The 16,647-nt window shown below is 36.8% G+C and overlaps 1 protein-coding gene and 2 long non-coding RNA genes across 9 annotated transcripts in view; 1 reads left to right on the forward strand and 2 right to left on the reverse strand.

The window, feature by feature from the left end:
* Positions 1 to 16,647, reverse strand: part of MAP3K7 (mitogen-activated protein kinase kinase kinase 7) — a 50,455-nt gene that overhangs the window by 10,837 nt on the left and 22,971 nt on the right. For 3 of the 7 annotated variants that reach the window (XM_062608405.1, XM_062608399.1, XM_062608403.1), the window contains 4 exons: positions 13,376 to 13,527; positions 12,611 to 12,770; positions 9,963 to 10,043; positions 3,489 to 3,556 (listed from right to left, as the gene is read on the reverse strand). In XM_062608405.1, coding sequence (XP_062464389.1) covers positions 3,489 to 3,556; positions 9,963 to 10,043; positions 12,611 to 12,770; positions 13,376 to 13,527 — 461 coding nt within the window. Of the gene's footprint in view, positions 1 to 3,488; positions 3,557 to 3,766; positions 4,741 to 9,962; positions 10,044 to 12,610; positions 12,771 to 13,375; positions 13,528 to 16,647 lie in introns of those variants that run through there. The other 4 variants (XM_062608400.1, XM_062608401.1, XM_062608402.1 and 1 more) reach the window with 4 other exon arrangements.
* LOC134158460 (uncharacterized) lies at positions 6,142 to 8,965 on the forward strand. The gene is made up of 2 exons (XR_009962772.1): positions 6,142 to 6,291; positions 8,406 to 8,965. It is a non-coding gene; the product is annotated as an uncharacterized LOC134158460 (long non-coding RNA).
* Positions 6,718 to 9,956, reverse strand: LOC134158461 (uncharacterized). The gene is made up of 2 exons (XR_009962773.1): positions 9,622 to 9,956; positions 6,718 to 8,511 (listed from the first exon to the last, which is right to left on the reverse strand). It is a non-coding gene; the product is annotated as an uncharacterized LOC134158461 (long non-coding RNA).

Raw genomic sequence — 16,647 nt, forward strand, 5'->3', positions numbered from 1 at the left:
TGCAGACAGAATGATTCATCTGTATAATATCAGATCCCCTAAAATATCACACTTAGGCTGCATGCATGTGGGCATGTACATTCTAAGCTTGCTTCTCAACTGTTCAATAAAGTATGTGGTTTTTTTTTAAATATATTTTTATTCCACTTCAAAGTAAACTGTAAGAGTTATGAAGGCCCAGCAACAGTTACTAAAAAAAAGCATGAAAGAGGAGATAGTTTGGTATTAACTGTAGTGCTGTGAAGGAGGATGTACCAAAACAACTAACCCAATAAAAGATTCACAGGCAAGGACATGGCTACCTCACTAGACACCTGATCATAATCTGCACTACTTGAGTAATTATGCCAAATAATCTCAGTACCTGTATAAATATCAAATCCTGTAAAGACTCTATTCAGGGTAAATAGCAGGTTTCCCGTGTTTCTTCAAGCCCCAAAAAGTTTTTATGGCTGCAGTTCAGAGTCTGCACATCTGCTTCTGTGTTACAAAGGTGTTTAGGCAGGAGCAGTAGTGCTGGACAGGTGGCACAACACAATGTTTTAAAATGCAGGTACGGGGAAATAGAAATGTAGAAGAAATAATTCACTGAAAAAAAAAAATTGGTGGAAAAAAATGAATAGAGAAACACATGGATGGAAACAAATGGAAATGTAGCATTTGACTGGACAGCGACAGTTGCATCAGCGCTGCTCAATGTCACTTGGAGTAACATACAGTCTAAGGCCACCAAGCACTAGAGAAGTCTGTGAAAAATCAGACTTAAACACACTCTCAACACCAAACCACACCAAATGCTGATCCAGTGACAGAAAACCTTTGGCTTCACGTATTTTCCTATCCAAACTGTTGATGTAAAAGGCTCAGTGGAGTAGTAAAATCATCTGCAAAGCACTAGTACTGTCTGCACTTGATAACATGAGTAAGAGCAATGGTGGAAAATGCCTTCGGTGTCTCAACAGCATAAAAAAAGTGATAACCAGCCACAAAACCCCCACAAAAAAATTTCGTCTAACAGTACACAGAAATAAAATACACACACTATCAGAAAACATTCAAGAAGGTCAGATTAAAACAGACCAGCAGTTAAGGAGGGAGACAAGAGTCTTGGTCTACTCTTTCAGGTAAGCAATCCAAACTATGGTCTATTTATTATTAGCAGTATATTATTGGCATTATTATGTGTTTTTCTCCACCTTAAAAAAAAAAAAATAAAAATCCATACCAAACTGGAAAAATCTTCCTGATTAAAAAAAAAATAAATAAAAATTGGTTACAACAGAATCATTCTCTACCAGCACAGCAGCAATTTTCAGGAAAATCACATTTAACAAAAAGATTTCTGATCAGCTTTCACGTGTCAATCAAATAGTTTAAAAAAAAAAAAAAGTGGCACCACTGCAGTCTTTTAATGTTGAGCATGACAGGGGCTTACAAGGCTTGCGTGCGGGAGCAGAGGCACGCAGTGAGGGGAAGAAGGATGCTTGCAATGAAGGGAGGGAAGGGGAAGAGGATATTCCATTAGATGGGATAACCTATATATGGTCTGGTGTGTATAGGAAGACAGGATAAACTCACCAGAGCTACACTACTCACATTTTTTTCTGCTCTGGTTAGTAGATTGCTTATATGGATGGCATTTCAAGACTTTTAATAAATTCAAGGCAATGCAGTTCAGAGCTACAAAAACCCATAAAATGTCATCTTAAGTATTTTGCCACAATTACATTGTGCTTGCCCTTTTCATTTTTTTCCCGTTTTTTTTAAGATACAAACCTATGTACATCAAAAGTAAGCACTAGTTTCAGCAGACTTTTCTATTTCTTCTCACACTAAAAAAGGGATGAAAATACATTATTTGTTTATAGAGATAGTGCAAGAATTTCTTCCCAAGAGCATTTTTCATGCCTGTTAAAATATTGTTTTCTAGATTTTATCAGAATGTTTCAAAACCTGCAAGATAGAAGCATGTAACTGTAATTCCTATGCTTAGATCTCCAATATGTACACATCAGAAGCAAGAAAACAGAATGTGATGCTAGTACTTCTACAGACCCTCACCAGAACTCAGTGAGGTAAACAAAAAACCTTTTCTGCATCCCCCTAGTCACAAGAGCAATTTAGCTAGAACATCCAGACAAGCAGTAGAATAGCTTTCAAATAAAGAGTATGATAATAGTTATTAAAATCTAAAGTAAATGCTGATACTATATATTTTAAAATATTAACTATTCATTAAAATTAACAGAATGAAAAATTTAGAATAAAAAAGCTATAATTAAATGTATTCATACATCAATCAGTGCCATTTGGTATAACTGATGTACTGTCACTTTTTTTTCTTATGTCTTCCGTAATTTTAGTGCTACAATTAACTGAATAGGCTAACCTATTCGACCAAATTTTGCAGTTGCATTTCTTTCTAACAAACCTGTACCCTCTGAAGATATTAAAATGTGTTTAGAACAAATCCTTTATTTTCTGATAGCTGTACATTGTAAATTCTAATAATACCTGGGGAATTGATGAGGTTTCTGTGGCACCACACTCCACAGAAATAAAGGAGGATCAAATGTTGATCTCCTGATAACTACATGTATTTTACCCCCAAATTATCAGGTATTTTAGATTACTGCAGAAGGTTGTTTAACATGGAAACCCGATTAACCTGATGAATATTCTAAGCTCTGGTTTTCTACATCTAAATAACAGTAGGGATCTCAAAATTGCCAATTCATACCAACGATCAAATAGCCTCTGTGAATTACTGAAACAGACAACAAAGCAATTAAACCCCCACAAAATAAACATATCTGAATGAAGCATTAGCTGTACTTTTCTCATTTAAAGTTTTCTTAGTTCAACTGTTCTTAGTTTAATTTCAATTTTATGAACTGTACCACTGTGTCTGTTACCATGGCAGTTACAATACCAGATGAGAAGTTATGTTGTTATAAAATATCCTATTGAGACAGTCTTTTTTTAAACAAAACTTTGTGACAGCATCCTGTAAACCTTACAGTATATCTCTCAATTTCATGTGAAAGTTACAATTCAGGGTTCAGAGATTGGTAATAAAAACATTTATAATAATGATGTACATGTGTTGTATTTTATGGAAAAAGTGAGTCTCATGTATGTGTAACTGCTTCAGAAAATTGTAAGTAGCAATTACAATTGTTTCCTACATGGAGAGAGGTGAAGAGGCTTTCCTGCACAACATTTGCCCTTCACCAAATTAAGTGGTAGACAAAAACTATGTATACATAAAAAAGTAAGAGCTATACAGAAAACACTTCTCATCTAAAGCTCATTCATTAGATTATCCTCATGGAATCTCATTTAAATACAATACAAATGACATTACAGTCTGCCAAGCTTCCACATCATTTCTACGAAAGCATCGAAGGTGAAGATTTCCAGACCAATCTCCCTGTACAGATTCAGTGTTGACTCTACTGAAAGATAAGAGACAAGAAAGACCTTACCTGACTGGACTCTGTTCCAGCAACACTCAGATCTTGAATGGATCTACGCCTCTGCTGTCCGTTTCCTGCTGGGAAAAAAAAACAAAACAAAAACAAACCAGTGAAATCTATTCAGAACAAAATAAGAAGGGTGCGACTGTTGCAGAGGAGCTTGGAATTTGTACAAATCCACAGAGAGAAAGTGAGAGAGGGGGAGAGAGAGACAGCTGCAGAATTTTAACTCAAAACATGCTGGCCTGTCAACAAAAAGTATACCCTAATACAATAACCACTCCTACCACATGAATAGCTGCTGCACTCTACTCCACCATCTTCTGTCACATGTATTTGGTCAGGCTTAGTACTCAGGGCAGGAGCTGATGACGACATCTATTTCAAGTGCGTTACGTTATGGGGATTTCTAAAACCTAGACCACAAAGATAACAGGCTGCCAGCTTTAACCTCTTGCTCTTTGGCATGCTTAAGGAACACATCAATGACTTCTGCCCGTGTGCCACTCCCCTCACAAAACTTAAGCAGCGAAAACTGTTCCTTCTGGTGTTAGCTCCCTTCTAGGTCCTATATTCATGCTCCAAGAAGTGTGAAAAGGGGACTGCTCGGCTGAATCACATCTCACCATCAACCTACTGAGCACAATGCTGTAATCTTTTCCTTTTCCCCTTCCACCTGTTAGCAATTATCCACCAGTGACAGCTACATAAAACAGTTTATATTTTCACACTGACACGCAATCAAAGGCATTTCCAGGAAACAGTCTCCTTAAAAATAAAAGGAGATTATGCAACAGAATCCCCCTTGCTCCTTTGATTTGTATTACGGTGATTGTTTATAGTGCCTCTTGAGAGCAGGTCAGCTGTCCAAAAGGAAACACCAAAACTTTCTGAGTAACAGCTGACAATGCTCAAAATTCTTGCTCTTAGCTCTGCATTACATAACTTTTCTGCTGGAGGGGAGCATCCGAAACATGTACTGCAGCCGTGGCAGCCCCTCACCCAGCGACCCTGCATGCAGCAAACAACCCACCTCTAACAGGCATCGCACTTTTAACCTTTTAGATACTTCCTATCCGGAATCACTTCCATATGACTCCACAGCCTATCATGACAGGTGTTTTGATTTGCAACAGTTACTACTAAAATGTAAGCCTATTTAATAGCAATCAATACATCTAATGTCATCATACTTTAAATTTTTAAATATAGATACTCTTACATGCAGGAACACATTACTACAAACCAGCAATACAAAATTCTCAGTGTCACTTTAACAATTTGTAGCGACATTTTGTAGTCTAAAATTTAAAGAGTACTATCAGAAACAAGCATATGAGACAATCAAAAAGCATTCTAGAACAGGAATATATTTCTTTGCCCTGACTACAAATAAATCTGAATTGCAACTTCTCTGTGGTCTTGATCTTTTGCTTCTGAAATTCAGGCTAAGTATATACTTACCTAAGCAACAATGTCTATATTACGTATAATACTTTGATATTGGAGATTGTTTGAATGACAAACCTACATAAAAATTTCTGAACTTGTTCATTTGCGCTGAACTTTTTCATTATCTTATCATTTAGCAAATAAGACTATACATTTAATAGAATTCTGTGCTGTTGACACTTCATCTGGCTGCCACAGCTCATCTCAATATTCAAGATATGGGTGATCCACCCATGACTGATACAAAATTATGTGCACATTTCATTCAACAACACTGTTATAAAATTAGCTCAGCTGAAATAGGCTTGCAAAAATATCTGAAATTCTCATTTCAGATTAGCAACATTTGTGAATTTAAAGAACCCAGGACATGTGTTGCTGAAATATTAGACATGGCTGCCAAAAAGTTAAAATAATCAGGGTGGGGTGCAAGAAAGAAAAGGAAACGCTTTGGGGGCGGGGGAGGGGAGGGAAGGAGGGGCCAAAATTACTGTGTTGTAATAAATGAATACCTTTAAATGAAATATCTTCATATTAGTAGCATGAGAGAAGAGCAAGCTCTACTAGGCAATGCCATTTTAATTAGTATAACTACTGCAGACATCTGGCAAATAGCTTAGACAAAGCAGAAACAGACTACGAATCAACAAATACTTATTGCTCCAGATTCAAGGCAAATTTCAATTGCAACATTATACATCATTTTTATTTGAAATCACAGAATCCTAAAAATGATCACTGCTATTTATCTATGCTCTCCTTTCACAGTTTTGATTTTGTTTTTACCTCTATGTCTCCTTAAATTAAATTTATTTTTTTTTCTTGTTATATAAACTAATAAGAGATTTGCAAATGCACAGAAGTTACAATATGGTAGCTTGATGCACTGTGACAGGATTTCAGTGGTTTACAGGAGTTTAAGATGACAAAAAAAAGATGATCAAACAACATAAACATATTTCCTGGCCTCAAAAAAAAACCCAAGCCCAACAACCAAACACATTTCACATACTGCTATTTTCCACAATGAAATTCAAAAGGAACAGGAAACTTCTACCTTGCCTTGCCCTATGTACTCCAGAGAAACCAAATTCTATGACTTCTTAAGGCTTCTGATCACTCCCCCTGCCAAATATTCAGACCAGCCAAGAATTCTTCTCCCTGCCCTTTAGCAGATGTTTGCGTCTCCCTTTACACTTTCCTGTTTGTGCACAGTACTCTCTCTTCCTTATGCATCTACAAGATCCAAACTTCTCTCACAGTGCAGGATGATCAGGGAACATAACAGTGCCAGAAGACATTTTAAAGTTAAAACATGGGCCTGAATTCCAGAAGAATGAAGTGATCTGGGGAGACAAAGGTGGGATTTCTGGCTTTTATTGATTTTAAAAGTAGACAGAAAATTTACAGACCTAAAGTATCTGCAATTCCTATCCACTTTCTAAAGCCACTCAAAAAACGTGTCTATTCTGAGTAATCATTTATGCAGTCTCAATGCTATAAAAATTTTAATGCCATAGCACAGCTTCAGATGACAAAATTACAATGGCAAGTGCATGCTATATGCATGAGATGTCTGATGTTGCCAGTGAAGAAAAGGCTGTACTTGAAGGTGTTATTTGCAAGATATTGCTTAATTGGTTTGTATCAAAAAGGTGCTCTGATTATTTTTTTTATCATACTACAAATTATACTTGATTTTTTTTCTGTTTCTTTAAACATACACCTACTTAAGCCTTCTGTACTTACTAGGGTTTTTATTTTTCATATATATATATATATATATATATATAAATGTTGGTTCTTATTATCTATATTATATATTTTATATACTATAAACCGAAAACCAGCCAACTAAAAGACGATACTTCACTTTGCTGTCTGGTTGTAGAATACCACGACTAAAAACTCATTTGCCAAGTTCTTACACCAAAACAGAATTAGTTGATCTCTTTTTCAGTTTCTAAGTTTCGCAAGCTAGTAACATAAAATAGCATCTTGAATGAACGGAAGCTCCAAACAGGTTTAAATAAGGGTGAACAGAAAAAAGATCAAATAGATATTTAAAAAAATGTAGTTCTGTCAACATTTTACCTTCAACTGATCAAAATTTGCATTTTATGACCTTGGTAGCCTATCAGTTCATGGATGAAAAGCAGCTGAGGCAACACATTATGAAAACCCCCAATGATAGCAGACGTAGTACTCATACTTCTAAAATAGCCCTGCCCCAAAGCAGCTGACTCATGGTAACATGCCTGTGTGGCGCCTCCCCTCTGGGAAGCAGCTGCTTTACCATGTGCTCAGCAGAACTTCAGGCAGCAGCAGAGATTAGGTCGGCACTTGTGCTGCTCCAAGGAGGAAGATAAGTTGTTTGCTTCACTAACAGACATACCCAAGGAAGATCGGGGAGCTGGGTATGTGGCAGTAGTGCTAAGGAAATTAATAGGGTGGGATTGAGATGGAGGTGCTTCTCTGGGGGGTCTTGGAAGTATAACTAAAAGGGGAAAAGCATGTTAAAAAGGCCAAGGCTGAAAGCCTTGTGCTGAGAGAGTAAGGAAAGGAGAGGTGAGAAACTGGCAACACTATACTGTCTCTAAAAGAATAACTGAGTAATGTACTCATTAATAACTGCTTTAAGTATACAGAAAAATATAATTTAATGGGCTGATGATCACATCCCTGCCACATAACTATTAACCTCTTTAAACCCTCTTAAACCTTGGGATTCTTATGGAAAAGCTGTTCCGACAACCAGAAAACTTTAAATATACAGCCCACACTTATCTGCAGACAATTTATGTATTTTTTTTTTCTTTTCTGTAGTGCCAGTACTGTCTCTTAGCTTATGCAGTTCTCTCTTCCTAGTCTCTGGCTGCAAATTCATCTATAGAAAATAATTATTCATTTCCCAGGTTTCATTCTATGGGCTAAAAAAGCTATGCCTTCACATTCTTCTTTTTACTGTCCATGCCATCCTAGTAGCTCTTCTTGCTAATATTTCAGAGCACACGTTTCTTTCATATGGCTGTTCAGAACAGTATGTTGAATCTGTGATGAAATCTCAACAAGGGCCTGTAAATAGCATTAAGACTTCCTTATTTTTCCTGGAAATGAACTCTAAGATTTCAGTTTTTCACAGCTGCATTACATTAGTGACTTATACTACCTGGGATTAACCTGCATGCATCTGCTAAAGTCCCATGTTATCTTATTAAAAGAATTGTTGCTAGTGTATGACCCACATTGCATGACCCTGAATTTTACCCTATTTCTGTTTTTTCTCCCCAGTCACAACAAAATTCACTGTATGTGATACTAGAAGTCCTCCTCTTTATGAATAGTTGCTTCTGATAAAGCATTAACATTAAATTTCATTATTGCTTATGTAAGAATTAAATACTTTAAGAGCAAATTTTGAGAAAATTCATTATTATACTTGCTCCAATCCTATACCTTCTTTCATTTCTACAGGTTGCTATTTCTCTTGTATCTTTTTCCAAATTCACCTTGGAATTCCCATCTTGTCAAATTCAATTAAAATAATCCAGGTAAAGAATATCTAATTGACTTTCTCTGCCTAAGTAAGTAAAACCGGTACAGCTTATTTTGTGAAAACAACATGGCATTCCATTTCACTTCCTAATTATTTTCTGAAAGTTTCAAGGTTTATTGGAAGCCTCAGTGCTGTTACATGCAGCAGACTGTGCACAGACCAGAGACACTCAGCTTCTAGAGTTTATTTACAAGGCTCTCAAATGTTGGCACTGCAAAACTTGATGGATCTCTTCACTTTCCTTGCTCTTAGGATCTTCTTTATGTCATGGCAGGCCAGGACTGTTTGAAAATTACAGTGGAAAGCTACACTGTAAATTAGTACACTAGTAAACTTTCTAACTGATTTGTTAGCCTTAATGTCAAGTAAGTTTTCTTTTCATGGGTAGTACTATTGCTCTTTGGAACCTGTTTTGTTTCTTTTTTTTATATTCTGTGTCTTTATATGTAAACTTCAATAAAGTTATTTACAAAATAAACTTGTTTTACAAAATAAACTTTTGGAAAAAAATGTATTTTGCATTCTACTTTAAAATACCCAAGAATGTCAAGATTTACAAGGAAACTTCCTCAGATTACACAAATTTAGAATAGGGTTTTCTACAGTTTTTAATGTATCGCTAGACTAGTGGTAGATAGTATTACTTGCATCTCCTGCCTCTGACAAATAATTCTGAAGCAAGTTGCATACTGCTAATGATATACCAGTTCAGGACTGATTATATTTATTTTCAAGGCTTTGAAGGAAATAAATCCACTTTAATTATAAAAATAATAAAAAAAAAATGCAAAATGAAAATGATATGCTGCTAACTAAATACAGACTTGGGATATGTAAGAATTATTCATATATGCCCCAACTTAAATTATCAGTTATGGTGCCTCATTACACTGATTTTCTTCCTGACAGAAGCCTCTCCTAATAATTCTAGTTTGCATTAACTTAAAAAAAAAACAGAAATACCTCATGCAGGCACATTTTAGCTCTAGAAAATTGTAGTCAAATATAAGAATTACATGGATTACAACTTATTTAATCACAAGTTTCATGTGAATTTGAAGTTCTATATGTAATGTATTTAAATTGTTCTATTGGGGTGCTTAAACACAATAAAAATCAGGGCAAGATAATTACCCAGAGAGGCAATTTTCAACCTAAGTCCATTTTCACCAACTGTGGTATTGTAATAAAAGACTGCATGTATAGTTTTGCTCTGTAAGATGACTCTGAACAACAAGATCAGAAAGGAAAAAATCATTCATCAATAGAAATAAATCTGAACTAGAAGACTGAATCCTGATAAAAGTAGGTTTATAGTGAAATATCATGCTCCTCTTCATAGAGACATTATTGAAAAAAATTACTGGGACAATTCCTAGTTCTGTCCTAGAGCAACTGGAGCAAGAAGTATTTTAGCAGTCTGATCATTATTCCGGCATCTTAACCAATTGACCCGTTCACCTGGTCTGCGATACCTGGTATGATGATCTCAGGGACATCCAGTATGTTGCCAAATGAAGCAGTTTTACGATGGCCTCGTTTAGGTTTGGAATAGGCTGAAAAAATACACATATACAATACACATGCAAAACACTAAAATAGCAATAGCAAAATTATTAAATTCCTAATATTGCATTTTTCATAAACTTGGTTAAACTATAGTTCATGCAAAAATGTCATGCAGAATAAACTGCATTGCCTTCCACTCATGCTTACACATAGTAAAGCAACTGTTAAAAAGCAAAAAATGCAGAACTAGCCATCATTACAACACTGTGTAATTAGTTATAGTTAGCAACACAAAAGTCAAACACAGAAAGCAGCATGGCAATAAGGAAGGGAAAACCAAATGTAACTATCCAGAAAGAGAACATATTAAATTATTTCAGATCACCTGCACATTCAGAATAAATTCTTGATTGCCTGAATTTATTTAACATTTTCTATTTTGTGTTGGGTACCAACTATTTTATAAACAATATTAAGAGTTGGGTACTTCTGTTTCTTTAGATTACCTCATTTCAAATCTTATCTGTCTCTGCAAAAGTGCATACTCTATAATTACATTTAATAATTCCTGCCTTCCATTCTTTTGACCTATTAGTGAAGATTTTTTTGTTTTGCAAACTGGGTATCACTAGCAACCTTTAAATTTTTGAATGATGTTCGAGAAACGTCATCTATTCTGTAATAAAATCTACTAACACATTTTTTATTTTGTTTTACTACTTGTATAGATTAAGATAAATAGTTCCCATTTTGAGAAAAGTCTGAATACATCTCCCAAAGTTAGAACGTTGCAGCGTATCCATCTCAAACTTAAGTACTGGTTATGTGCATTATCTGATTTACTTTTACACTTAGCTATAGATGGAACAGGAAGATTAAATAATTCTTGATCTGATTTACTCTTAACAACAGCTCAATACTCTCCCAACCACACAATTTTTTTTTTTCAGGTTCACAGCATATTATTTCTGTCACACAGTTCACAAGAATAAAAAAAACCCAACAAAGCAAAATCAAGAGTGCTGTTTCAGCTCTTTTTGAAAAAGTTATAGTCAGATGGGTGTGACCTCATTTCTAGTAGTCCACTAAGGCCTGAAGCGATTTCTTAAAAAAAAACCCAAACCCCTCAATTTAGTATGCTCAGTATATAATTTTGTTTCAAGAAAAAGAAACCTTACAGTTATTAAACTAGATGAACAAACCTTAGCAGATTCTGAAATAATAATTACTATTCGGGACAATGTACTTAAGGAAGACAAACCAGGAAAATTAAAAACTCACACAAAGGAGGGCTAGTTATCTCCACTAAGGTAAAAAACTTATATTGACTTTAGAGTGTCAGCGACCAAAGCGAGTCCTGACACATTTGAAAATAAAACCAGCATGTTGTTATTATCAGGTAAGTACACAGTTGCCTTCTGTGTTAGAAAACCCTTAGAGATATTCATGGTGAGATGTGCTACACAATCATCCAGTCAAAGACTGACAATACAAAAGACAAATCTCGAAATAAGGCTTTAAAATAAGAACATAAAAGTAAAAAGTGTTTTCAGGCTAAGACAAATATTATTTAATGAGTAACTTCAGCATTTAGTAAAACAAGATTCTGGAGTAATCATAATACAACGGACAAAAAATAGAACAGTTGTGGTGTACAAGAAAGCTAGAATATGATGTAAATTTCCTTATTACTGCTCCTTGATTACCATAATTTTCAGATTTGTAGGAAAATACTAGAACGGCTAAATAACCCTGGACTAACCAAAGAAATTTTGTTTCTTATTCTGTGGTTATATACCATAACAAAAAAAGAAAAAAAAAGCTTCATAAAAGAAATTTATCACCTGGAGTTTGCATAGATTAACAAACAATATATTTGATGAAGAAAAGAGACAAGAAAGTGTTTGCCAAGTATACACATTTTTATTAACTTGCTCTTTTGGGAAGAATAAATATTTTCACCATAAAAGAATGTATTTATACTTACACATCAATTCCAATTCACTCAAGGATTCGATGTTTAGACACAACAGTTTATAAATATCTGAAGCAAACCTGGCAAAACACCTGTAGTTTTTGTTTTGTTTTTAAACAAAAGATAATGACACTTTGTTAATCTGGCCACTAAAAAATTTAACTATGTTTCTTTTCCTAAAATCTGTCAAAGTGAATTTTAAAACTTATCTGGGAACATGCTGAACTTTAAACCCAACTCAATTTCAAAATATTATAGGAATAACCTTGAAGGAAATGTTATTTTAGAAATAATTTACCCTATAATATGATTTCAGATACAAAGGAGAAAGTTTTGCATTTGAAATAGGACTGATATTTAGAAGTCTCATAATGATTTTTTTTAAAAAGCTGAAAGTCTAATTCAGCAAAAGTAATCTCTTCCACAACCTTAAAAGTATCCAATTAAAATACGCAACCTTGTCAAGCATACAACCATGAATGAAGCTATTTTTCCCCACAATTAATAAAGGACAATAAAGACAACACGTAAAGTGAATGGTATTTACATTCTCTATGAGTATGCACATTCTGCATCTTCCTTTCTCCTTTCCCTCCTTCCAATTCCTTAGTCTATCTCCCAAACATCCTTTAATTTTACCTGTGATGGAAGCTATTCTTGCTTCTATTTCAGACATGTCAGCACTCATCCTTTTGGCTTCTCCTGAAACAAGGGATGACTGTGGTCGTGCACGAACATCTGACAAGCTCTCCACACTGCTCCCACGAGATGGGGGTAAACTCAAGCGGCCAGCATCACCCTGTTTCAAAAGTTACATTTTTAAAAAGAAAAAAAACCAAAACCTGCAGAAGCCCCTCCATGACATATGCACAGTATGTAGGTTAAAATCTATTTCTAATAATGTGCTGGTTAAAAGTGACAAGATTTAACATTTATAATTCAATAAATGGTAATAATACAGCTACTAGTTGCAGGAACCAACTATCTGCAATGTTCTGAAAAGTCTAACTTTATGCAGATAAAAATAAAGTAGAATTAGGCTGATACTGTCACAAAAGAATCTTTGTATTTTTTCCATCCCACTTGAAAACAAAACGTAGTATTTTCAAAATTCATATAACTTTAATCCTTTCATATTATACTAATACTTTCATTCTAAGTTAAGGCAGTAATTTTCAAACATATATCTTTATATATTTAACGTAAGGAATCCCTTTAAAATTAAGTGGGTTTTTTATTTCATTTGAGATGATGTTAGAGACTTCCAGCTTACCTTTCTGAAATCATTCACTACTTTTCATCACTTTTCATGTTCTTTTCTTATAACTAACTGGCTCCAATTTTGTATTTTTGAAAGATGTTACAGCACTTTTGTCTATGGTTCAAAACTGCATGTTGGCTTACCGGCTGCTTAGCTGTATTTTTCATTTGTTGTGCCAATTTTGACTCCAAACGTTTAATAGTATCATTTGTAGAAGCTCCTTGGAAGTCACTTGGTTCCATGTTAGCATCACTCTTGTTACTTGTGTTTGTAGAAGTAATGTCCATGAATGAACCTAAAAATCAGTAACATGGAAAAATAGCTGAGAATTTCAATTAAAAATACTAAAGTACATCTCTTCACTTGAGCATTCTCAGAAGCTTAACTCTGCTTTAAAGCATGACTTTTGAAAACTGTTAATGAAAGGCAAGCTGCAAGACTGCAACAGATCCATTAATGTAAAAAGAGTGAAAAAGAATACATGAGTAAGTACTATAATGACATTCCAAAGTCAATCTTTAGCTTGCTCTCAAATAGTTTTGGTAGATGCTATAGTAACAACACAGCCAGCAATCTAATTCACAATTAACGACAAAGTCCACCGTTAACCATAAAGGAGCACAGATACCTGAAAAATAACAGGCAATACATATTCATAGTTTCAAGTGGTAAATTGTATCTTGAAGTCATGTGCTGAGGGCTGGAGAACAGCTAGCAGAGTCAGTACAATGTTACAGATGAAAGGATTTTGAAATATATAGGTCACTAAGTTGCAAAATAGCCAAGGAAACTTCAACCAAAATAACAGCGATTTGTCTGGAGATGATTAAAAAAAAAAAAAAAGCACAACCAAGCAATGGAAAGTAAAGACACCTATGATTAAAAACAACAGAAGTGAGAAAACTGTACACTAAAAAAGTGAGAAGATCAAATAATTTTTATTTCCTATTAGTAAAAGAATTCCTCTGAGGGCAGGACTAACCGAAAAAATCTACCCTGCAATTTGTTCCTTTCTCCTTTCTAGGGATTTCCTTGCACTTATATTTAAATTACTGCATTTCCTGCATCTGAGCATAAAACGACTGCAAGTTTAAATTGTGGAGAACATAACTGAAAGCAGGTGCAGTTTTCAAAAATGGCAAAAGATTTAAAAATGTCAGCTCCTAATCACTGCACGTGAATGAAATCATGTCAACTGCTAGCAACCTTAGGGGGGGAGCGGAATAAAAAGGGAGGACCTGGACATTCAGAGACAGCTTTTATTATAGGTGTATTCTCCAGTAATGGAGATGTAGCACTGAGGGGGCTGAGTACCATAGGTGACACCGACCTCAGGCAGGCTCACTCTGGGAAAAGTGAATGACCTACTTCTGCAGGATCAGCCCAAAACTGACTTCCACAGCCACAGCGTGTGGGTAAAAACACCGTTACTTTGTTTAATCTTGCACTGCAGCCTGGCTCCAGCTTTAACCATCATCTCCCTAATCAAAACCCCCAGCTTTTTCAATTTGTACGAAAAACGCAGTTTAGAGCGGATTTAGTCACGAGCTTGCCAGAAGAACCAAAGCACAGCATTTGAAGGGTATATCCTCCAAAGCCACCCTGCCACCAATTCCTGCCAGCTCAGGCAGCTGCCCACAGTGTCCTGTTGCATCTGCAGGCTTATCATGGAATCATAGAATACTTAGGGTTGGAAAGGACCTTAAGATCATCTAGTTCCAACTCCCCTGCCGTGGGCAGGGACACCTTAGGCTAAATCATATCACCCAAGGCCTCGTCCAACCTGGTCTTGAACACTGCCAGGGATGGAGCATTCACAACCTCCCTGGGCAACCCATTCCAGTGCCTCACCACCCTAACAGGAAAGAATTTCCTTCTTATACCCAATCTAAACTTCCCCTGTTTAAGTTTTAACCCGTTAGCCCTTGTCCTATCACTACAGTCCCTAATGAAGAGTCCCTCCTCAGCATCCCTACAGCCCCCCCTCAGATACTGGAAGGCTGCTATGAGGTCTCCACACAGCCTTCTCTTCTCCAGGCTGAATAGCCCCAACTTCCTCAGCCTGTCTTCATATGGGAGGTGCTCCAGTCCCCTGATCATCCTCGTGGCCCTGCTCTGGACTTGTTCCAACAGTTCCATGTCCTTTTTATGTTGAGGACACCAGAATACAATGCACACAATACTCCAGGAACTGCACACAATACTCCAGGTGAGGTCTCACAAGAGCAGAGTAGAGGGGCAGGATCACATCCTTTGACCTGCTGGTCACGCTCCTTTTGATGCGGCCCAGGATACGGTTGGCTTTCTGGGCTGCAAGCGCACACTGAAGCAGGCTCATGTTCATTTTTCTCATCAACCAACACCCCCAAGTCATTCTCTGCAGGGCTGCTCTGAATCTCTTCTCTGCCCAACCTGCAGTTGTGCCTGGGATTGCTCCGACCCAGGTGTAGGGCCTTGAACTTGGCATGGTTAAACTCCATGAGGTTGGCATCAGCCCACCTCACAAGCGTGTCGAGGTCCCTCTGGATGGCATTCCTTCCCTCCAGCGTATCAACCGAACCACACAGTTTGGTGTCATTGGCAAACTTGCTGAGGGCGCACTCAATCCCACTGTCCATGTCAGCGACGAAGATGTTAAACAAGACCGGTCCCAACACCAATCCCTGAGGGATGCCACTCGTTACTGGTCTCCAGCCGGACATTGAGCCATTGACTACAACTCTTTGTGTGCGGCCGTCTAAGTCAGAACCCCTCCTACATGTTTGATGTTGTGCTGTTGTGTCACTGGTTGCTCGAGATTGACCCAAGAGATGACAGTCTTGCTCAGAATGCGTGGGTAAAGCCCTTCCAGAATCTTCATTAGCGAGGACAGGCCTTCCTCATAGGAGACTGAAAACTCCTAACTTCAAACCCAGGCAGACAGACCTTGTCTAGCTTTGTAAGGTCTTCAATCCAAGAGATGGACACTCTTACAAAACCTACGACCAGAAGATTTTGCTGTCACCGTCCTAGCTAGCTAGGCCATGGCAGATAAACCTCAGGTATAAAGGGTGGGGCCAGCTCTGCGCACGCTGTGCCTCACCTAAAAAATCCACTGCACAGGCTGGAAGGGCTTACTCTTGCTTGTCTGTATGGACAGGCGAGGGCCAAAACAGCAGGTGACACATAATACTGACACTGTAGATTATTGTTACCTTCAAAAACTTCAGGTGCCGGTCCAAGCAGATCCAACCTTGCATGCAGGCAACTCTGGTTGCTCGAGACTGCCTCAGCAGATGACAGTCCTGGTCAGAAACTTCCTGATTGCCTAAGCAGCCTTTTTTCCAAACAGACTTGCCTATTCCACATGCCCTTAGTCAACATGCTTGTAGTAAGCATGGGTAAAGATCTTCCCAAATCTTCGCTCGCAAAGCCA

The sequence above is a fragment of the Pezoporus occidentalis genome, unplaced genomic scaffold (assembly GCF_034315485.1).
Source record: "Pezoporus occidentalis ecotype Australia unplaced genomic scaffold, CSIRO_AGI_Poc_V1 ctg13, whole genome shotgun sequence".
Taxonomy (NCBI): domain Eukaryota; kingdom Metazoa; phylum Chordata; class Aves; order Psittaciformes; family Psittacidae; genus Pezoporus; species Pezoporus occidentalis.